General features: G+C 33.4%; 2 protein-coding genes across 2 annotated transcripts; both read left to right on the forward strand.

Moving 5' to 3' along the window:
* The first annotated feature begins 265 nt into the window (after nucleotides 1-265).
* LOC135839297 (lipopolysaccharide-induced tumor necrosis factor-alpha factor homolog) lies at nucleotides 266-655 on the forward strand. Its single transcript, XM_065355273.1, has one exon. The coding sequence runs from the start codon at nucleotides 266-268 to the stop codon at nucleotides 653-655; it is 390 nt and encodes a 129-aa protein (XP_065211345.1).
* A 7,839-nt stretch (nucleotides 656-8,494) lies between these two features.
* Nucleotides 8,495-14,334, forward strand: LOC135840787 (plexin-2-like). The gene is made up of 7 exons (XM_065357469.1): nucleotides 8,495-11,441; nucleotides 11,553-11,790; nucleotides 11,858-12,141; nucleotides 12,293-12,486; nucleotides 12,615-12,755; nucleotides 12,872-12,977; nucleotides 13,245-14,334. The coding sequence occupies exons 1-7, from the start codon at nucleotides 9,087-9,089 to the stop codon at nucleotides 13,335-13,337; spliced, it is 3,411 nt and encodes a 1,136-aa protein (XP_065213541.1). The 5' UTR covers nucleotides 8,495-9,086; the 3' UTR covers nucleotides 13,338-14,334.
* Nucleotides 14,335-25,087: the final 10,753 nt, after the last annotated feature.

Raw genomic sequence — 25,087 nt, forward strand, 5'->3', positions numbered from 1 at the left:
ATTAGTATCTGAGAGACCTTCATCCTACAAAATTTTGAGCTCAATAAAAATTTTCGCTGGTACTCAAAAATCCAATTTTCCAATTTTTTGTAATTTCGATATTTTGGGAACCCCTGGAAAACTAGAAACCTGCGATTTGCGCCAAACGTAACGTTTTAAGGTATATCATCGATTATTGCTTTTAAAACAAAAAATACGACAGAGAGTTCGTCATTTTAATGTAAACTTATTTTTCCCCTTGCAGGTAGGACATCTGCATACCAGAATGGATAGTTCTCAACCGGCATTCAATGCTGCGCCACCTCCTTCGTATTTGAATCAGCAGTTGCCTCAGCCTCAACCTTGTGTCACGATGAGTACTCAACCCGGACCAGGTTTCCATCCACAACCTGTAGCTCAGGCTCAGTATGCTTTAGCACCGGTTCACTTAGGTGAAAGTCCAGTTCGTATGGTGTGTCCAAATTGCCGCAATGAAATACTGACGAATGTGTCGACTGAGCACTCGACGAGGCAGCACATAATAGCTGCGGTCATGTGTTTGTGTGGACTCTGCTGTTGCTCATGTCTGCCGTACTGCTGCGATAGTTGCAGTCTGTACAAACATTCGTGTCCGAGCTGTCGCATGCATATTGGATCGTACTGCCCGCCCTTATAGAAAATCACTACACGTGGAAAAAACACCATACGTATACCTTATGGTGCGAATAATATTGTGACATTATTCTTCTCACCTTTTGCGTTTCTGTTAATTTTCTTTGTATCCGAATTCAGGAATACTTAATTTTAATATTTTAGACTTATGGGATACATCATTCCATTTGGCATTATTTTAATGAAAACTAGCCAACCCGTTAATCGCGCATACTGCGCGATTTTTCAAAAAGTAGGTAAATGTAAATTTTAAAAATTCATTAACTAATATGTAAAGTGATTGAGGTTTTTTCACTGTTAGTTATTGGGAAATTCATTTTTTAAAATTAGTGCAAATTCTTCAAAACTGTTTTTAAAAAGTATGTACTTACATGACTACTTAGGTATTTAAAATTTATTCAAATTTTGAGCTTTCATATGCAACTTTTGGATTTTTTTTAAAACTAAGAGTAATATTTTTATGAAGCTGTTTGTGCAGACAACACATGCGTTTTTTCACATTAAGGCAAGTTGAGTTGATCATTAAACACCTATTGGATCTAATTAAAATCAGGTTTTGAACTTTTTTGGAATCAAAGAATTAAGTTATCTTCTCTCAAAAATACATACTTATAGCATATTTGAAAGAATGAGCTTTGCTTTTTCAAAAAGAATTGTGAAACGGTATCATTTTTTTGACAATTATCATCAAAAGGCCTTGTTTTTTTTTCTATTGTAAAAATTTTGCTTTTTTGGCAAAAATTGATAAAAAATCTTGCTTTTAATACAATTTGTAAAAAAATCTTTGGCCTACTTTTTTTTCCAAAAATATTTCAAAAATCTACCCGTTTTGCCAGAAATTGTTAATTGATGATAATTATCTACTGAAAACTGAATCACTCTCATCAAAATAATGTTCTATTTTTCAATAAAAATTGTGAAAAAGTATCATTTTTTTCCAAGAACTGGCAAAAAGTCCTGCATTCATTTCTTAAAAAGTTTACAAAAATGTTTACTCTTTGGCAACATTGCAAACTATAACAAAAAAAGACTCGTTTTTTACCGTATACTTTTATCTAATAAAAGGGACAAAAATAATTGTTAAAAAAAGGTAGACTAACTATTTCTTTGTTGATAACTACCAAAATTGCTACTTTTTGCTAAAATTGTAATTGACAAAATAATGACAATGTTTCTTGTTTCTCACCAAATCACCAATCTTGTTTTTTTTAAATTTACAAAAATGTTTTGTTTTTTAGTTAAAAAAAAATCATTTTCATCAGAAATTACCAAATATCTCAGTAATTTTTTCGCTGTTTGCTAAGATTGTTAAAGTCTCTACTAAAATGACTCAATCTGCTGCACCCTCTGCATAAATTAGTGAAAACTTTCAACCTCTTGGCTATATAATGACTCGATCTGGTCAAATGGTGAAATATCACATGTAACAAAATTTTGAGGTTTCGCTTAGCTTTTAGCATCTACTTTTGCATATTTCTAAAAAAGAAGCTAAGCAAAAGCTCAAAACTTCGTTACATGTGGTATTTGACCTGTAATAATAACCTCTAGATAGAAAGGCTTTAAAGTGTAGGAATGTTGAAAATACAAAAAGTTGCTTAGTAAGCTGTAAAAAGTTCAATAATTGATTAAGCCATATTTGATGGGTAAACAAAAATACCTATGTTGTACCCTGAAAGATCTAAGTGAAAAAACAATTTTTGACAGAAAAAGCTCAGAATTTGATGGTAAAAATTCAGCGAAAGCTTAACAATTTGTGACATGAGGTAATTTTGACGATGCACCCTGAATTTTTTTTTTTAATTTAGTAAATGGTTTTTTGAGCCTTTTTTTTAGCTCCTGGTGAAAATTGTTGAACTTTCATCAATACAAACCTGCATTATAAAAATATCATTTAAAACCTATCTGTCAAGTGGCTGTTTATCAAAATTGGTTCAGCTGTTGCAGAGATCTTGCTGTGACAAAAAACTGACCTATAATGAACTTTAAAACTTTCCCTGAACTTTCAATATCAATTTTTAAAAGGTTTTAAAGTCTAGAATGGTTTTTTTGCGGTCATCTTTCAAGGTTAAATCTGTATATTTTTTTTACACATCAAAGAAGATCAAATACTACATGATGAAAACTTTCAAGCTTTCACTTAGCTTTGATCGCAAATTTTTGTAAGCTTTTTATCTTCAAGATTTGTCTTTTTATAAAGCTCTTTCGAGGTGCAATAGTAAGTATATGTAGGAACTTTTTTGTATGGTTATGTCGAATGCACTGAGTAGTTATGGGTTAAATAATCGCTGAGCTTTTATCATCAACATTTGAAAGTTAGCATTGACTGCAAACTCTTGTAAGCTTTTTTTTCTTCAAGATTTGTCTTTCTGTAAAGCTCTTTCAAGGTACAATATACATACTTCTTTGTATGGGTACGTCGAATGCACTGAGTATAGATTAAATACCGCATATCACAAAGTATTGAGCTTTTGCTGAGCTTTTACCATAAACTTTTGAACGTTTTCTTTGTCAAAGTTTGTTTTTCCGCGGAGATTTTTCGAGGTACAATCTAGGTACTTTTGTGTATCCACCCAATATGGCACAAATGATTATTGAGCTTTTTTGAGCTTATGGTATAACTTTTTGAACTTTCAACATAAACCTGCACATTTACATTTCAGAGCCTTTCTGTCGAGAGGTCGTTTATGAAAATTGGTTCAGCCGTTGCTGAGATCTCAGAGTCAAATGAATCTGGTCATAATTTTAATATATGTATAGAACAGATAGATAGATTATTGGGCTTTTTTGAGCATTAAGGCGCAACTTTTTTGAAAACTTTTTTCATTGACATTAAAGTTCTTTTGATGCTCTTTCAGGGTATAATATACGTCCTTCTCTGTACACGTTAAATGCACTACATATAGGCTAAAATCAATTATTGAGCTTTTTTGAGCTTCAAGGCGCAACTTTTTTGAAAACTTTTTTCTTCAACATTAGACTTCTTTCAATGCTCTTTCAAGGTATAATATACGTACTTCTCTATATACATTAACTGCGCTACGTATAGGCTAAAATCAATTATTGAGCTTTTTTGAGCTTTTCGGAGCAACTTTTAGAACTTTCAATAAAAACCTGCACGTCTACGGGTTGAAAGCTTTTTTTAAAGACGTTGTCGAGCAAAAAATGCTCTTTCAAGGTATAATAGACGCACTTCTCTGTATATGTCGAATGCTGTATGTATAGGCTAAAATCAATAGTTAAAATCAATTATTGAGCTTTTTTGAGCTTTAAGGCACAACTTTTTTGTAACTTATTTCTTCGACATTAGACTTCTTTCGATGCTCTTTCAAGGTATAATATACATACTTCTCTGTATACATTAAATGCGCTAGATACAGGCTAAAATCAATTATTGAGCTTTTTTGAGCTTTAAGGCGCAACTTTTTTGTAAACTTTTTTCTTCGACATTAGAGTTCTTTCGATGCTCTTTCGAGGTATAATATACGTACTACTATGTATACGTCAAATGCGCTACGTAAAGGCTAAAATCAATTATTGAGCTTTTTTGAGCTTTTCGGCGAAACTTTTCGAACTTTCAATGAAAACCTGCACATCTACGGGTCAAAAGCTTTTTTTTGAGACTTTGTCGATCAAAATCGGTTCAGCCGTTCCTGAGATCTCAGTATTACAAAAATCCGGTCATAATTTTAATAATATAGATTGTCGCTCTAGACAGCACGGACGATGCACAGTGGTCCGAAATGAAGAAGTAGCGGCCAAAATTCAAAAAATCCTCAGATTGAACAAGTCTCAAAAGTTGATTACGAATATGTAGCAGTTTTCTACATTATATTCCACGTCCCTTTCAGTGATTTCAAACACTTTTCCATTATTTTGCTTGCCTACAGAAATGAATGAATTGAAGTACCTCAAAATAGTCAGAAAAACTGCTAACTTCAAAATGCTGTAAAGCATGTCAATTTTAATTTTTTTCAAAACTTTATGGGTTTATATCAAAATATGGACATTTTTGAGTATAAAAATCGTTGATTCCATTTTTTCAAAAATATTTTGGTTTCTAGCATGCTCGTCACAAAAAATCTCATTTTTTTTGCTATTTTCAAGGTAAAAGTTTTTTTTTAAAAAAACCCAAGCTGACTCAAGGTGAAATATCACATCCCTGGGGTACTATGGCATGTAAAGAAAAACATCCCTGAAAAATTGGCTGCCCCAACCTGCCCCATTTGAAAAAATTGCTATGTAAAGTTGCATAAATGCTGTTTTTCTTATTTTTTTAAAAACATTTTCAAGTAAAAAATTACTACAGGAATATGAATACTAAAATTGACTTTAGTGACCCAAAAAAAACATATTTCGATACCCTCACGAATTTTTCAAAATTTCATGTTTTGGACCACCCTCTCCCTCCTTTGAGGGCTCGTTTTGAGGTTAGGGGTAAAATAAATGCCAAAATCGACTTCAGCGACCTAAAAAACCCCCATATCCTATAGCGATCTAAAAAAATACATTATTTCGATTGCCCACCTCGAATTAATCGAAATTTCATGTTTTGCACTGCCCCCTCCCACCTTTGAGGGTTCATTTTGAGGTTAGGGGTAAAATAAATGCCAAAATCGACTTCAGCGACCTAAAAAACCCCCATATCCAAAATTTTACGAATTTTGCTCTGAAATTCGATTTTGCACCACCCCTGCCCCCCTTTGAGGGATCATTTTGAGATTAGGGGTAAAATAAATGCCAAAATCGACTTCAGCGATCAAAAAAACCCCCCATATCCGAAATTTTGCGGATTTTGCTTTAAAATTTGATTTTTGGCCGCTACTTCTTCATTTCGGACCACTGTGCGATGTAATCATATCGCTTATTTCACTTACCTACTTATTTGAATAACCACACGTGCGACTAAATGATTCATTTTTATATGTTTAAGCTACGTTGATAAGATATATGGTACATAATCATTTTTGATAAGATAAGTTCATAAACATCAAGTACCTATGTAGATACCTATCTGTAATAACCCCATTTTAAAATTTTTTATTGCCAATAAAAATTGTCATAAAATATTATGTATTTCCAACTTTTTGTTTCTTTCAATGTTGCTTTTAAACATACTTATTCAAGATGTGGTGAAACCTAAAAACGAAACTGCGAAGTTGAAAATGAATTCTGAAATCATAATCAGCGATATCAAATCAATCAAAAATGAATCAAAATCATACTAGGTACTTTATTTGTAAGTCATGCAAAACTCCCAAAAATCTGAAAAATATTCAAAAAGTGCTTTTTTACTTCTAGCATAGCGTAAGTGGATATAATTACGATGATCAGTTATTAGACCAAAAAAATACATACCTACGTATAAAAAAAGCTTCTTTTTTCGAGTTTCAATGCCTAGACTTCAAAATTTGAAACCCTTGTGGAAAATTAATGGTTCAAGCCAGGGATTCAATATTTCTTTTACGGGATTTCGAAGCCCCTCATAACTTTTTATGGAACCCCCCTCCCAATTTTCCCCCAAAAAAGGTCAAACAAACAGTTCTCAAAGCCAAGAAAGTAGGTATTGTCTTCTTCAATTTTCAAGGTAAGCAATTAGTTCACCTGGAGTGTTTTTTTTTTAAATTTTCTATTCATTGCAAGCACTTGATGCTATTTTATGGATGCTCCTATGTGTTTATTATGGCATTACTCTTATAGCCATTTGTATTTCTGTAAGCTCTTATTGCTGAAGACATAACGATAAATAGTGAAAGTTTGACATAATTCAGCAATTCAGTATTTTTTTATTCGAAATTCTTGAAAGTCAGACAAAATATTGTGACAATAACTTAGTCTAAATATCAGAAATTGTTCAACATTTTTTCCAAGTTTTTAAAAATTGGACCCTATTTTTTCCAAAATTTTACATATGTAGGTAAGTAATTCGTATCAAACTTAATCGTTCTGGTAATACTTCAACAACTGAAATTTTGGCTTTGAAACATTTTTTTAGGACACTTTGGAGTTCAGCTTTTCCAGCTATTGAAGCTGAATTCGGAGCTGTAATTATTTAATTTCATAGATAAATTGCGAAACAATCGAACATGAGTATAAACTCGTAATTTATTTAAAGATGAATTTTTCGTATTGAGAAATTGTCATAGGCGAGTACCTATTTTCGTTCCCGCGGAATGGTCTTGGGCGAGGAATTGTCGGTTTCCCGTATTTTTGCCTAAAATGTTCTCGAATGTTCGCCATTCATTTCGTAAAACTCTCTAAACTGCATTGAATGCTGAAAACGCATTCTGCATCGAACTTCAAAAATAGGTATTTACCTACTTGATTTCTGCAGTCTTTCAGTGTCATCGGATAGGTAAGTATTTCCAGTATTTTATTAATAATGGTGGCTGGAAGTTATTTGTTACGTAAATTGGAGTTTTACGAAAGCAATTCACATCAGTCCATTTATCATAAATTTAACAGAAATTATCGCTCTGATAGACACCATGGACGATTTTATCGTATTATCGTTTTGTTCATTTGAATCACCGCATACGTACAACGAAATGAATCAGTTTTTCAATAACGAAAAAACGTAATTTCCATATCACTTACACATTAAATTCTTTTCTATTTTTTTCCTAAAATACGTGCGCGTGATGTAGAAAAGTAATTGAGCTGTTTTTTTCATTTTCTCATTTTTCAGTAGGAATGAGAAAACCTGCGTGAGACCAAGTTACAGAAACTAATGGTAGGTACGAAAGGTTCTGATTTCGAATCATTTTTGATGTCGTTCGGTACCTATGCTTCATTTGTGGTGTAGGTAAGTAGGTACCTATGGATCATTTTCATTTTTATCATACCCCGTTTCATTCTCGGAATATGAGACATTTCCACATACTTACAGCTATCAGCATAATCATTATTTAAAATTTCAATATTATGATACATTCAAATGACTCTGATCTGCATGTATGAATACGTACAGAAAAGTGTATAGGTACTTAAACTTTGTTAGTCGGTTTCTGTGGTAAATTTTTTCTGCAATAAACAACACCAACTTCCATCAGAATTCGTAAATCGTTTTTGTGACAGAAACGAATACCTAAAGCAATGTTTTAGCATTATTTATTGGTAAGTACCTATACTATACCTAGATATACATACTAACTTGATAATGTTCTTTCTTCTCATCAATATCATTTTGTGTTATTTATGATCCACTACTAGGCTTACCTACCAAGCTTCTATAGATAAGATAGGCCGTTGTGGGCGAGCCTAAAATTGTGTGATACTTCTTGATATTTCCTTAAACTTGAGAAATGTGTCTCAATGTGAAAATTTTAAATCGAAAAAACATCGAAACATCAAAAAATATGCTATTGTTTAAAAATTTAAAAACCAAATTTTTTTCAAATTTTCGCAAGAATTTTTAAAAATATTACTCCCTTGCTTCATTCGGAGCCATTTGCATTACGTACATATCTATTTAAATTTTTACGGGTAGGTACATTTTTTTCCAAATAGGTATTTGACTTTAAACTAATAATTACAAAACATAGAAAAATTTACGAATTTTGATGGTGTTGTAATTGAATATCTTTCATGATATATTGAGAAAAACATTTTTGGCTTTGATCAGTCTTGCGCCAAAGAACTAAAGGAAACATTGAAAATGATGGCTTGAAAATATCTCAAAAAAACAAGGTTACCTACATAATTTAAGACAGCACATGTGTAAAACCGTGTTTGAAACGCGTTTTAAAACATCTAGGTACAACAAAAAAAAGTTTTAAGCGTACCTACTTTTCAAGTGTTTAAAAACCTTTTAAAAACAACTGATTCTAGTGAATTTCTAACAATGTTTCAAGTATACAAAAAAAGTTTGTTTTGTTTGTTTGTTTTTTAAAAAGCGCTTTAGTCGACCCTATGCAAAAACCCTGAAAATTGTGTTTTGGGAGGTACCACCCCCTGAGTTTCAGAAATCATCATTTGAATAGTACTTATCAAACGAGAAATGGCACAAAATCCAAAAACCGAATCAAAAGCAGTTTCACCCTACTTGTATTATAGCCGTATATTAGTAAGTTACCTACTACATATAACCTTTTTATGAATGCTTTAAAGCAAACTTTAAAATTTGTATTTTTTTTAAATACCCAAATATATTAGCCGAAAAATTCTCACTCGACAGCTCCCCCCCCCCCAAAAAAAGAGGAGAAAATACTTCAATCCCTGCATAAAATTTTATTCGATATAGGTACTGCAGCAAAAGTCTTGAAGATTACAAATTCTTATTTTTTGTTCACGTTCCAGATGTATTACCAAAAAAATACGCTCACGTCACGAGAGTAGAATCATAGAGAAAGTTCAATTTCAATTGAAAAGGCTATCGCAATAAACAAAGACTCGCTGGATGATTCGAATAATTTTGTTACTTCTAACCTAAAACTGAAATGTATTTTTTCTACAAGAACATCCGTTTTTTGTCCATCCTGGTGATGTATTTGCTGTCTAAAAGTGTTGAATCCTTGTCTGATGACAGCGATGGCCAAGGAATAAGCTTCCATGATTGCAGCGCGCACACCTTTTGCGCTACTTGTATGAAGTCAAATTTTGGTTGCAAGTGGTGCGTGGATACGAGAACATGTACCAAAAATGATTGTTTATCGCGCATTGTTGTTTTTGCAGGAGAAAGCCATATTGGCCTATGTCATAAACATGAAACTTGCGATATATTCAACACTTCCCCTAAATGCTTTGAGTCATCCCAATTCTACGACTGCGGTTGGTGCATCTCTAAGAATAATTGTACTAAAAAGACAGATTGTTCCAGTTCTGGTGATCCACCATGGATAAAGAAACGTGACATTGTAGAAAATTCATTGTTCAAGGTTGTAAATGCTACAGATTTGAAATATGGCGAATCAGAAAATATCCTATTGCACTCAAGAATAAAGTATTCCAATGCATCTTTAGTTCAAGCTGTCTTCAAGTGTCAGCTTACCTCTGCAAACTCAAAACTCAACTTTCCTATGAACGCGACCATTGTACAGAAACAGAATGATGCAATGGTGAGCTGTTTGCTACCCAAATCAAATGATACACTTTTTCTCCCACTCGAACACTTTACCGCTGCAGCAAACATATCTCTCTATACACGTGCAAACACGACATCACCTATTTGGAGAACAAACGTTACATTTTTAGATTGTCGAGCTTATTCGTCCAAAAGAAAATGCATGCTAGGCTCTCAATGCCACTGGTGCAAAGATGAAGAGAAATGTATATACAGAAATAGTAAGAAAACAGTATGTCCAAATTCGCCATCTTCTTCGATTGATTCATTCTGGCCTGTAAAAGGCCCGCTGCAAGGTGTCACAAATATAACCATTCTAGGTGAAAATTTCGAAATTAGATTCGAAAACTACCAAAATGCTGTAAATGTAGCTGGCATACCTTGTAAATCAATAAAATATGAGGATATATCCTCAAAAAAGATAAAATGTACAATCGAACCACCATCTTCTTTTCAAGTTTCTGAAGGCAAAATTCAGGTACACGTGGATGATAATGATAAAGATATCTGGTCTGACACAAATTTCATGTTTGTTGAACCAAATATCACTAACATTGATCCAAAAGAAGGGTTCTATTCTGGTGGCACTGAATTGACAATCAAAGGAGAACATTTAGACGCTGGAAGCTCGATCATTGTATCAATTGGCAGTCAACCTTGCACAATATTCTTCTACAATTCAAGCATAATACAATGTATTTCTAGTAAATCCGACACCACTGCAGAAGAAGATATGGTGAGCGTAGTATTTGATAAATATGCTCTCAACTTCACTAAAAACTCATACAAGTACATCAAAGATGAGGAACATGATGAAAATGGTTTCAATGTTCATCCGAAAGGTATTCCTCAGGGTGGAATTCAAATTCTGCTACAAAATATCACCTCAGAACATAATGAATTAATATTCAATGTGGAATACCAAAGCAACATACATAATGGCTCGTGCAAGTTTCAAGATTATTCTACTGTAATATGTTCATCTCCTCAGATTCCAATCAACAGTAATTCAATTGATGTGACAAATCCTATAAAATTGGACTTCTCGCTGACAGACCCAACTGCGCCAGAACTGAATGTTCTCTTTGCTGAATCTCAGTCATCAACTTTTCTCTTGTATCCTAGTCCGAGGTTTGATTATTTTTCCATCTCTTATGTACCTTTAAACAGAAAACACTACGTAATCGTCGAAGGAAAGAACATCAACAAAGCTTGCCAAAAATCAGATTTGATTGTGAAGATGGAAAATGCAACTTGTGAAGTAATTTCACTATCCTCAATTCGTGTCATTTGCGTTCTACCAGAATTTTATTCATCTGAATGTACTCAGGCAAAATGTGATATTAAAGAGGATGGAAATATCATGATAGAAATTGGAAACAATTTCACAGCGTCTGTTACCAAAAAATCCCCATCTTCAGAACCAATTGGAAACAATCTCACAGCGTCTGTTACCAGAAAATCCCCATCTTCAGAACAGTATCTAAAAAATCCAACACCATGGAATATAATATATGCTTTCATTGGCATTTTAATAGTAATACCCTTTATTACTTCAATTGTATGTTGTTGTTGTTTTTGGAAGATGCGAGTAAAAAATGCACAAGCAACTGAGGAAATGGAGCGTCGTGTTAATCAAATACGTATGGAGACAATAACTTTGCGACAATGCATCAAGAAAATTGTAATTGAAAATGAAGTTGAGCTGGATGAAAATTCATCAAACATGTTGGTATGTAATGTCAACATAAGGCTTAATTAATTTTGATTTAGAACTAGGAAGATACTGAGGATCATAGATGATGGCTGTTAATGCTTTTCTTCTTTTTTTCCTTTCATTTAGAAATTACCAAGCGTAACAATTGAATATGAACCTATTTCAAATACAGGAATTCTGATTGACACATCATTAGATGCAGGATATCTGGTACCAATTGATCATAAGTGGGAATTTCCAAGAAGCAGCCTTACTTTTGGAAAGAGCCTAGGAGAGGGAGCATTTGGCAAGGTCGTTGCAGCAGAAGCATTTGGAATCATTCATCAAAACCTCACCAGTACTGTTGCTGTTAAATCGTTGAAAAGTATGCTACTATTTTTCAGTAAGAATAGGACTTTGCGGAATTTAATGTTTAAAATAATGCTCATTAGATGGACACTCGGATGCGGATATGATCGATTTAGTGTATGAAATGGAGATAATGAAATTAATTGGATCACATGTCAATGTTTTGCAACTTTTGGGGTGTTGCACTCAAGATGGAGAATTACTCATCATAACTGAATTGGCTCAACATGGAAATCTTCGTGACTTTCTTCGGAAATATCTACCTTCTTCTAAAGATGAACTAATACCCAACAATTTGACTAGGAAAACATTACTATTGTTTGCTCAACAAGTGGCTAAAGGGATGGAATATTTGGCCTCTAAAAAAGTAACTACCTAATATTTACCTATTGTACATTACATCAGGTAGGTACCTGCCAACTTATGCACCTACATACCTACATATTTACAATCGTTAAATTACATGGACCTACTCATGCTCATTATTAAGATAATACCTATTTAATTCCACCTTATAGTGTGTTCATCGAGATCTTGCTGCGCGAAATATTCTGGTATCTGATGATTACATCATGAAAATAGCTGATTTTGGCCTTGCGAGAGATATCCAAAACAAAGAGTATTACAGGAAGAAAACAAAAGGCAGATTACCAGTTAAATGGATGGCTCCTGAAGCGCTGAGTCATGGTCGTTATACCTCTAAATCAGATGCGTAAGTTGAATTGGGCACCTCATAGTAGAAAATCGATATTTGAGCTTAAAATGCGTAAAGAGAGAGTGTCAAGAAATGTAACCCCATGATTAATCTAATATTTTAAACATGCTCATTCAAATTCACAGATGGTCTTATGGCATCCTACTTTGGGAAATTCTGACTTTGGGTGCAACGCCTTATCCTTCACTACAAAATGTGGACAGATTATTGTACACTTTACGCTCTGGGTATCGAATGGAAAAACCTCCTAATTGTTCTGTTGATACGTATGTACCAAGTTTATGTTCTAAATTTCTCCACTACCTGTAGCACTTACTTACTTTGGCAACTATTTAATGTATTACTTCATGTTTTTGTTTTGAATTCCGCCTTATGATTGTAGGTATAGCCTGATGCAAAAATGTTGGAGTTTTCTGTCAGAAGATCGTCCAACATTTACGATGATTATTGATGACCTGGATGATGTATTAAGTCATACTGCTGATGAGGTAATCATACCATTTTTTTAATTAAATAATCCTGGGTACTAAGTAAGCAAAAAGTTCAAATTTTTAAACACCTCGAATTTTATCTTTCCTCTTTCATTCAGATATCAAAGAATTATAGAGGCTATTTTCAACTGTGTATGAAATTTTTTTGTATGCATTGTACATGTATTCTGTTGTACCTATATCATATGAACCATGTAAAAACGATTGATTTACTTAGATAGGAACTCAATTTCACATAAATGTTTTCATAAATATATTTTGTAGGCTCTTGAACTTGATAATATCTATCGGCTGGATGATGAACAGTGCAACCCAATTGATGAAGAAGATCCAGTGGACTCTGAATCTGAATTCTGAATGAACAATTTTGCAGTGCTTTGATTTTGATTCATTACTTAGGTACCTATCTATTGCTGTTGTTATGGGTATACTAAATGCATTTTTTGAGTGAGCAAAAAGCGAATAGTACTGGGTGAATGACAACATAGATAATATATTCATACGTATAAATTGCATTTTTAATGATTATTTTATTTCTATGCTTACTTATCTTTTTGAGAAATATGTTTCTCCATGTTTAACATCTATTTAGACTACCTGTAGGTATACCTATCTACGTATTTATAACTAGGTGTTTTATTCGTTATTTTTGGATTTTAAATTTTACAATAGTAGCTTATTATTTTTGCTGGGATTTTATATAATTTACATTATACTCGATGTTTTATTTTAATTAAAGGTAGGTAGGCTAATTTTTATTTTAATCAATGATATTAAGGTTACATTTTTCTTTATTTTTTTCCCATGAATGTTCGTTCTCTCATTTCATAAACCCTCAAAACTCTTTCAATGCCGAGTACGCATCCTGCATTCACATTCCGGAATACCTACTTAATTTCAGCCTTTCAGCGTTATCGGATACATCGTTCCATTTGGCATACCTAATTTTAATGAAAATTGTCGCTCTGATAGACACCATGGACGATGTATAATCATATCGCTTATTTCACTTATTTGAATGACCGCATGCGAATAAATGATTCATTTTTTCAATAATGGAAAAACGTTATTTTCATACTGTCTATAGTATGTATCAAATTAGGTAGGTACTAGGTATATCTGTTTAGTTCAGGTCTCAGTTATATATGTATCTGTGGAAAGTCCTGGAATACGCTCCAATGCTCCATTTCCGTCTTTAGTCGTTCGGATTTGGGCCTTGGAGTGTTCTACTAAGTAAGGAGCATCTCAGGGCACAGGACTTTTTAAATTTTTCGAGATGCATTAAAAATATTGCAAGTTGCCACTTCAGTTTTTAATACTGAATGTACTAAAATATGAATTTTTCATGAAATGAAATCAAAATATTGAACGTTTCTTATTTACATTTTTAAAATTAGATGCGTTAATCTTTTCATTTTATAAAAATTTAGTTTTCGGATTAGGTAGGTATACCTACTTACTTAATATCTTGAATTCTGATGAATGTATTTGTTTGACTTTTTCATTTCATTATTCGTGAAAATTGAAAATTTATTTTCCAGTAATTGTTGAATAGTTCATAATGTTAAAAATGTGCGCATATTCATTTACCTACGCGCAAGGTGAGCATTTGTGCCAAAATTCCTGACACTTGTTTATATATACCACTGTGATTTTCAATAAGAAACAAACAGAACAACACTATTGAGAAAACATTTCGATTTTTTTTTTTTTTTAATTTGAAATTTTCAAATGGTTACTTAGATCTTTCCCCCAAATTGATCATACTTATAGGTAATTTTGGGAAAAAATGTTTATGAAATCAAATTATTCCATAATAAAAGAAGAATAAATGAAAAATCTGAAGTTTGATTTAAAATATAGAAAAACAAGACATTTTTCCAAAAATATTTCAATATTTTTCAGAAGGAGCGGGGTCTCAAAATTGTTGTTCAATGATGAAATGGGCCATGATGCAATACAGAAGGGATAAAGGAGAACTTTCTGGAAGACACCTTTATGAAATATTGCAATTATTCATCACTTTTCACCAAGAAATTTATTTTGAAATGAAAAAAATTACTCTAATCATTTCATTTTTTGATTTTGGGGAAGGAGAGTTGAGTTGATAGCAATTTTTACTACTTAATTTGTTCGTTTCTAGCAATCTCTGGCGTGTATTTTGATATGTCACAAATTCTTTTGTCCTTGCGCATATTTCGCGCATTCACTCAAATATGGTCAACGCAAGTGCACGCGTCTGAGAATTGTTTATTTTTCCTACCTGTATGAGTAATATTTGTTTAAGCTACGTAGATTTACCTAGATATGCATAATTATTTTTATTAATTTTGTAAAAATCATTTACATAAAATATCAAGTACCTATGTGTAGGTAGGTATCTCTGATAACCCTATAATTCAACTTTTTATTCATAATAAATGTCATAAAATATGTATTATTCTTGACTTTTTTTCCTTTCAAATATTGCTATTAAAACTATATCTTACCTACTCAAGATGTGGTAAAACCTAAAAACGAAACTGCGAAACTGAAACTGAATTCTGATAACATAATCAGCGATATCAAATCATTCAAAAATGAATCAAAATTCGAACCAAAATCATACTACGAGTATACCTATTTTTGTACGCCATGCAAAACTCCTGAAAAGCTAAAAATATACAAAAAAACTGCTTTCTTACTTAACGTAAGTGGATAGATACAATATACTTATTACTTAATCAAATCAGTTGATCACCATACAAATATAAAAAAAAGCTTCTTTTTTTGAGTTTCAATGTATAGATTTCGAAATTTGAAACCCTTGCGGAAAATTGGTGGTTTAAGCCAACGATTCAAAATGTATCCTGCGGGCTTTCGAGGCCCTTCGAAATTTTTACAAAATCACCCCTCCCAATTCCCCCTCCTCCTCCTCAAAAAAACGTCAAACAAACAGTTCTCGTGGCCGAGAAATTAATTTCGACTATTTTTTCTTTCAACGGTGTTGTCTCCTTCAATTTTCAAGGTACCTAAGCAACTTTTTCGTTTACTAGCCAGGCGGTAGGTATTTTTAGGTTATTGGTGACAATTCCTCGCAGACAATTCATCACCGACGATTCCTGGCGTGCGATTCTTCACTTGCGACAATTCCTCATGTATGACAATTTCTTGCTTGCGATAATTCCTCGCTTCAAAATATTACAAAAAAGTTAAAAATGGAATATTGAAGTCAGTTTTCCTGGAAAGTATTAAATAATGGATAATTGGATACGTATGATACGTACATAAATATTATGTTCTTTGCTTGAGTCAACTCAGTAATTATTAGAAATCCATTTTTAAAAGTTTGATATAATTCAGCAATTCAGTATTTTTTTTTCGGAATTCTTGAAGGGCAGATAAAATATTGTGACATCCTATTAGTCTGGGGTAAATAGTAAAAATTGATCAAAATTTTTTCCAACTTATTTTTTTCAAAATTTTACATAGGTACTTGGGTATTTCAACACCTGAAATTTTTTTTGGCACTTTGGAATCCAGATTTTCCAGTTATTGCAGGGAAACTCGAAGCTGTAGGTACCTAATTATTTAATTTTATAAATAAATTTCGAAACAATAATCCAATTTGATAGTAAAATAATCCGAAAGATGAATTTTTGTATACGAGGAATTTGCCATAGACGAATATTTCCGTACACGAGGATAGGTCTTGGGCGAGAAATTATCATAGGCGAAGAATTGTCGCAAATGAGGAATTGTCACAAGCCAGGAATTGTCGCGAAGAATTGTCGGTTTCCCAAGTTATTTGTTCCCGTAAATTGGAGTATTACGAAAGCAATCCACATCAGCCTATTTATCATTATTTTAACAGAAAATATCGCATAGACATCATGAACGATGTAATCGTTTTGTTCATTTGAATCACTCACAATGAAACGTATTTTTTTCAATCACGGAAAAACGTAATTTCCACATTACCATAACTAAGTATTAAATTTTTCCCCTGAAATACCTATACCATGATGCAAAAGTAATTTATCTATTTTCAAAAAAATGTTTAAAAATTTTTCTGCGTGAAAATAAAAGTATGATGCTTTAAACATTTTTCTAGCTATTTCTTTCATTTTTATACTGGAATGAATAAAAGCGTATATGATCGCTGCCATTGTACTTATTCTGAGTTCTGTGAATAAAAATTACTCTCCATTTTTAGTTTTTCGTTCGGCATTTTTGTACCCAATTCTTCCCAGAAAATTTGGAGCACGATGCCACTGGCTATCGTGCTTTGTTTCATTGCCGGAAGATGAGCCATTTCCATATTTATAAATACCGGCGTATTTATCATTCAAAATCCCAATAAATGAATTTCATCGGCATATATAAATACGGATAGATAATTAGCAGCCTATTTATTTGTTAGTTTGTCTCTGTGGTGATTTTTTTCTGTGATAAACAACATCAACATCTATGGGAATAAATCGTTTTTGTAACTGTATGAAGCAATGTTTTTAACATCATGTAAGTACCTACCTATCTTTAAGTTGCATTCTCGATTTTTGAAAAAGGGAAACAGAACTATTGTTTTACGTTATTTATGATCAACCTTCTATTCTACTACCTATGTACATACATACTAAGATGAAAAAACTTTAAATATCGAAAAAACATCGAAACATCAAAAAATATCATATCGTGTAAAAATTCAAGAACTAAATTTTTTCAAGAATTTAAATTTGACCAGCCTATTTACTTACTTATGCAAAAATCGATTATTCAAATTTACTTAAAAAATAACACTTCTCATATTAAGAAAAATTGTTTTTGTACTTCTCACAACACGAATTTTTGCAAATTTTTTCATTCGTTTCATTCGAGCCTATTTGTACTACTTCAGTGGCAAACTGTAAGTAAGCGGCAAATTATGATAAAGCTTTGAAATTTGATATGATGAACAAGGACACCTAAAGACAATTTTTAGATCCGGGAGGCAATCGCCAAGTCCCATAGGAGGGGAATGGGGGTGATTTGGGGAGGGTTCAACCCCCCATTTTTCCAACTAGGGCTAACGGAGCGATATTGGTGTCAATTCCATATGATTGAACCCCGCTGAGTTCGAAAATACCATTACTTTCAAAATCTGAGGAAGAGGAATGCCTCAAATTTGAGATTTTCTGAATGAAGTTTTTGTATTTTTCTCAAAAATACCCCAAAATTACAGTTTTTCAACCCTAGACGACACGCTGACCTTCCATCGACATTTTTATGGTCATTTTCGAATTCTACAGGTCAATTACAATGCGAATCGACCATCAATACTTTCGCATACCTCTACCGTGGGTGTACACAGGGGTCTAAAGGGGTTAAAAATTGGCGTTTTTTCGCCATTTTCTTGCAAAAATCGAGGTTTTGGAACTGTGCACCAGATACAATCAGCGGGAGAAGATTCTAATGTCGATTTTCGAATACTACAAAGCAAATTCCATTGAATAAGACTCGAAGGCACTTTTTACACCCCTACTGGGAGGTAGCAGAGGGGGTCAAATTTGACCCTTATCTTGCTTATGTTGAATCAATTTTAGAAATGTAATCAGTACGTAAGTGTACATTTTCTTACTACCGAGGTAATGATGTTTGTATCAATGTTTTTTGTACCATCGAACCCGAATTTGCAATCATTTTTTCGATTCCAAGGAGAGCGGGGTGAGACCATATTATAGGGGAGTAGGTCTATTTTTCACAAAAAAATCGACATGTATATCGAAATGTAGGTTTTCAACGACGACGCTGATTTCAGAAATGCTATCAGTTTTTCATTTTGGATGAAGCTAAGGAAATGATACTGCATTCAAGGGATGGGGATGAAATTTTTCACAAAAAATCGACATGTATATCGAAATGTAGGTTTTCAAGGATGCTGATTTCAGAAATGCTAACAGTTTTTCATTTTAGTCGATCCCAAAGGGGAGATGAAGCATTTGAGAGGTGAGGGGTGAAATTTTTCACAAAAAATCGACATGTACATCAATCGTTTTCTTTCAATTACGTTTTGTGTTCCGGCGCAGAGAAGTGAGAGTCTGAATAAATAATTCGACATAATTTTGTTCAAATATTTCCGATTATTTGTGGTATTTACGTGAGTGGCTAGTTACCAGATAAAGATTTCTTAGAATGAAAATTGTGGCATAAAAAATTTGTGCATCTTGAATATGATTTTACTATGTATTCCATAATCATGATAATTTAACAAGCCTTTCAATCTTTCATATCTCATTTTTTCATTCCAAAGACACTATCTCCATGTAAATGTACGCTTAGACCTCTCATAAGAATAATGTGAGAATGAGGTTGAGAAAGCTAAGCGAGGAAAAAGTTGGAAAAATATTTTTATAACTCCCAATGAAGTGAAAAAGCAATTCTCATTTTGTCAAAAAAGCTTTCTTTTCTCTAATGCAGTATCATCCCCTTGGCTTAAACTCAAATGAAAAATCGATAGAATTTCTGAAATCAGCATCCTTGAAAAGCTACATTTTGACATACATGTCCATTTTTGGTGAAAAATGTCATCCGCCACCCCTTGAATGTAGTATCATCCCCTTAGCTTCAACCAAAATGAAAAACTGATAGCATTTCTGAAATCAGCGTCGTTGAAAACCTACATTTTGATATACATGTCGATTTTTTTGTGAAAAATAGACCTACTCCCCTATAATATGGTCTCACCCCCCCTCTCCTTGGAATCGAAAACCCCCGTTCCCCTCCTATGGGGCTTGGCGATTGCCTCCCTGATCTAAAAATTTTCTTTAGGTGTCCTTGTTCATCATACCAAATTTCAAAGCTTTATCATAATTTGCCGTTTATCACCCAAAATATACATTTTGCCACTGAACTATACGTACATACTATTATCTTTTAAACTAAAAATTATAAGACAGAAAAATTGACGAATATTGGTCCTTTGGCAGGAAAAATGCATTTCCGAATGGTTTTACAGTCATGCAGCAGAACGCCCACCTCTCGAAAAATTATGAAAAAATTACCAGTAGATAGTAAAAAAGAATAATTATTTATTTCGCATTTTTTTGGATTTAAAATTCCTCCTCACGTTGATTTCAAGTTTTAAAGTTTTTGAGGTCGATCGTCGTTATTGGGATAAAAAAATTGAAAAAAGTTCAGCGTCATTACCTTCAAGTATTTTCACAATCGGTTTAAAATATTTAGTAACATGACAGCGTCTAGTAAAAGGGACCTAAGGGTAGTTCTTGGCGACATTTTTTTTTTTTGCTTTTTGAAATCGATGTAAAATTCTCTCAGAATTTGAGTGAGAGTGGTGCCAGACCCGTAAAGTCGTCGGAAGTACGCGATAAAGCCATTTAAAGTGAGTAAGATCGAAAAAAAACTTTAAATAAAAAAGAAAAGAGAATACTTTCTATTTTTGGAAAGCATTTTGAGCTGTACAGTTTCATAAAAATTGATCTAGAGGCGAAAGGAAGAGTCCTACAAAAAAATTACACGTGACCAAAGTTCTAGAGAATTAAATTTCCAATCGTCATAATGTTATTATGGTTTTTTTTATAGAAAGCGTAGTTTTTGATTTTTTCTCAAAAAACTGAAATTTCGTGATATGGGCAATTAAATTTTTTTCAACGGACCTGTACATTTTTAACAACCTAGAATTCTGGAAAATGTTTCAAATAATTTTTAAGGGTATTAAAAATAAAATTTTTGAAAAAACGAATTTCGAATTTTTGATAATACCTATGGTCGGTACCTACATGGATAAATGAAGGTAAACTTTAAAAAGCTTAAAATTATGATTCTTTACGTAAAGTCCCTTCTATTAGATGTCGTCACTAGTTTGATTTGATTTCCTGTTCAAATTCCAGATGCGTATTACCCAACAAAAAAATATGCTAATGCGGGAGACATGATTGAAAAATTTCAATAATTCCAATTGAAAGGCTATCGCTATAAACAACGACTCGCTGAATAAATCAAATAAATCCGGTTATCTAATCTAAAACTGAAAATGTGTTTTTTCTGCAAGACTGCTGGTTTTTTGCCCATCGTAGTGATATATTTGCTGTTTCAAAGTGTTGAGTCATCGCCTGATAAAGAAATATTGAATTCGAATTATGATAATTGTAGCGTGAATACTTTTTGCGTTCCTTGTATTCAATCCGAGTTGAACTGCAACTGGTGCGTGGACTCGAGAAAGTGTCAAAAAAATGATTGTTCACCTAACGTGCATAGTACCAGAGGAAATGTAGATAACAGCGTACGTCAATGTCGTAGAATAGAGCGTTGTCATACATTCAAAACTTTCCACAAATGCATCGAGTCATATCAATTCTACAATTGTGGTTGGTGCATCTCTAAGAATAATTGTACTTACCAGACAGATTGTTCAAGTTCTAGTGATTCACCATGGATAATTAAAAGTGATATTGTAACAAATTCATTGTTTGAGATTGTTAATGGTACACATCTGAAATATGGCGAATCAGAAAATATCCTATTGCACTCGAGAACCAAGTATTCCAATGAATCTTTAGTTCAAGCTGGCTTCAAGTGTGAGTATACCTTTGAAAACCCAAAACTCAACTTCACTGTGAATGCAACCATTGAACAGAAACAGAATGATGCTATGGTGAGGTGTTTGCTACCCAAATCTAATGATAAACTTCTGATCCCACCCGAAAAATATATCGCTACAGCAAACATATCGCTCTATGCAAATACAATCCAGACATCGCCTATTTGGAGCACAAACGTGACATTTTACGATTGTCGCGCTTATTTATCTAAAAGAAAATGCATGCAAGGCTCTCAATGCTACTGGTGCATAGATGAAGAGAAATGTATACACCAAAGTGATAGGAAAACGGCGTGTCCAAATTCGCTATCTCCTTGGATTCATTCATTCTGGCCGGAAAAAGGTCCGCGGCGAGGAGGCACCTATATAACCATCCAAGGTGGAAATTTCGACATTAAACTTGAAAACTACCACACAACTATAAAAGCTGCTGGCAGACTTTGCAAACCAATAAGACATGGGGATATATCCTCAAAAACGATAAAATGCATGATCGAACCATCATCATCGTTTCAAGTTTCTGAAGGCAAAATTCAGGTAAATGTGGGTGAACAAGCTATCTGGTCTGAAAAAAATTTCATGTTTGTTGAACCAAGTATCACTGACATTGATCCCAAAGAAGGATTCACTTTTGGAGGCACCGAATTGACAATTAAAGGCAAACATTTAGATGCTGGAAGCTCGATCATTGTGTACATCGGCAGTCAACCTTGTACAATATACTTCTATAATTCCGGTACGATACAATGCATTTCTAACAAAGTTAACACCACCGCAGCAGGAGATATAGTGAGCGTAGTATTTGATAAATATGCTCTGAACTACACGAAAAACTCATATAAACACGTCAAAGACGAGGAACATGATGAAAATGGTTTTAATGTTCAACCGAAAGGTATTCCTGAAGGCGGGATTAAAATTTTGATGCGAAATATCACATCAAAACAAACTGATCAGTTAATATTCAATGTGAATTTTGAAAACAACATGCACAACGGCTCTTGCAAATTTCAAGATACTTCAACTGTGGTATGTTCATCTCCTACCATTCCAATTAACAGTTATTCAACTGACGCAACAAATCCTATAGAATTGAACTTCTGGCTAACAGACCCAACAGCACCAGAACCAAATATTCTCCTTGCTGAAACTGAGTCATCAACTTTTCTCTTGTATCCTAGTCCGACGTTTCATTATTTTTCCATCTCTTATGTCCCTTTAACCAAAAATCACTTTGTAATCATCGAAGGAAAGAACATCAACAAAGCTTGCCAAAAATCAGATTTAATTGTGGTGATGGGAAATGCAACTTGTGAAGTAATTTCATTATCATCGGTACAAGTCATTTGTGTTCTGCCAAAATCTAGTTCATCCGATTGCAATGAGGCAAAATGTGATATTTTTGGAGAGAATGAAAATATCGTGATAAAAATTGGAGACAATTTTACAGCGTCTGTTTCCAAAAAACCCTCGTCTTCAGAAGAAGATATTAAAACAAATATGACATTGATAATTGTTTATGCTGTTTTTGGCACTTTAATAGTAGTCCTCTTCGTGACTTTATTCGGTTTTTTGCGTCTTTGGAAAATGAGAGTAAAATATGCACAAGCAACTAAGGTAATGGAGCAACGTGTTTATCAGATGCATATGGAGACATTGACATTGCGACAGAGCATCAAGAAAATTGTGATTGAAAATAAAATTGAGACGGATGAAAATTCATCAACCATGTTGGTAAGCAATGTCAATGTGAGACTTAGGTAGGTAATTCATTTTGATTTAGTAATGTTAACACTTTTCTTCCTTTTTTTTTTCGTACATTCAGAAATTGCCAAATGTAACAATGGAATATGGGCCTACTTCGGATACAAGAAGTCTGATTGACACATCATTAGATGCAGAATATCTAGTACCAATTGATCATAAGTGGGAATTTCCAAGAAGCAACCTAACTTTTGGAAAGAGCCTAGGAGAGGGAGCATTTGGCAAGGTCGTCGCAGCAGAAGCATTTGGCATCCATCAACAAAATCTCATCAGCACGGTTGCCGTTAAATCCTTAAAGAGTGTGTATAATATGCTACTATTTTTCAGTAGGAATAGAGCTTTGCCGATTTTAATTAGTTAAATAATGCTCTTCAGATGGTTACTCGGATGCAGATATGATTGATTTAGTGTATGAGATGGAGACAATGAAACTGATTGGATCGCATGTCAATGTTTTACAACTTTTGGGATGTTGCACTCAAGATGGAGAGTTACTCATCATAACAGAATTTGCACAACATGGAAATCTACGCGACTTTCTTCGGAATTATCTGCCCTTTTCGAAAGATCAACTTATACCCATTAATTTGACACAGAAAACATTACTATTGTTTGCTCAACAAGTGGCTAAAGGAATGGAATATTTGGCGTCCAAAAAAGTAACTAGCATACCTACCTACTTTATACAGGGTGTGCAGAAATATTGTGTACCCCTCAAAAAGTTTTCTGACTGAATTTTCTGATTGATCACAGTGAATGATCATAATAATTGCATATGATTGGTTGTTGGACTGAGGTGATAACATTCCACCAATCAACCTACATATATTCTTAGTAAAAACTTTCTTTGGGGTTCACAATATTTTTGAGAAACCTGTAATACATTACACCAGGTACCTACCTACGTATGCACCTACAACCTGCATAAATACATATCTAGTTGGAGTAGGAACCACTGTAAAAATAGACCTACTCATGCTCAATTGCTCATTATCAATGTAATACCAATTTAAATCCATTTTTTAGTGTGTTCATCGAGATCTCGCTGCGCGAAATGTTCTAGTAGCTGATGATTACATCATGAAAATAGCTGATTTTGGCCTTGCTAGAGATATCCAAAACAAAGAGTATTACATGAAGAAAACAAACGGCAGATTACCAATCAAATGGATGGCTCCTGAAGCGCTGGGTCATGGTCATTACACCATTCAATCAGATGTGTAAGTTGAAATTAATAGGCACCTAATTGTAGAAAATTGATATTTCCGCTGTAGGCTGTCTGAAGAGAATGGGTCGTGAAATTTCACCTCATGAATAATCTATAATTATTTCAAACATGTTCATTCAAATTCACAGATGGTCTTATGGCATTCTGCTTTGGGAAATTCTGACTTTGGGTGCAACGCCTTATCCTTCTTTTCAAAATGTGGACAAATTGTTTTACACTTTACGGTCTGGGTATCGAATGGAAAAACCTCCTAATTGTTCAGTTGAGACGTATGTACTGTGTTTATGTTCTTAATTTCTTTATCTACTATTTATGTACTTACCCATTTTGACGATTATCTAATGTAGATAAATGTACTTACTAGTTACTTACTTCCTATTTTTGTTTTGAAGCCCGCCTTATGATTATAGGTACAGCCTTATGCAGAAATGTTGGAGCCTTCTGCCAGAAGATCGTCCCACATTCACAATGATTGCTGATAATCTAGATGATGAGTTAAGCGATACCAATGTTGAGGTAATCATGCTGATTTTTTTCATC

This window comes from Planococcus citri, chromosome 3 (genome assembly GCF_950023065.1).
Source record: "Planococcus citri chromosome 3, ihPlaCitr1.1, whole genome shotgun sequence".
Classification (NCBI taxonomy): Eukaryota; Metazoa; Arthropoda; class Insecta; order Hemiptera; family Pseudococcidae; genus Planococcus; species Planococcus citri.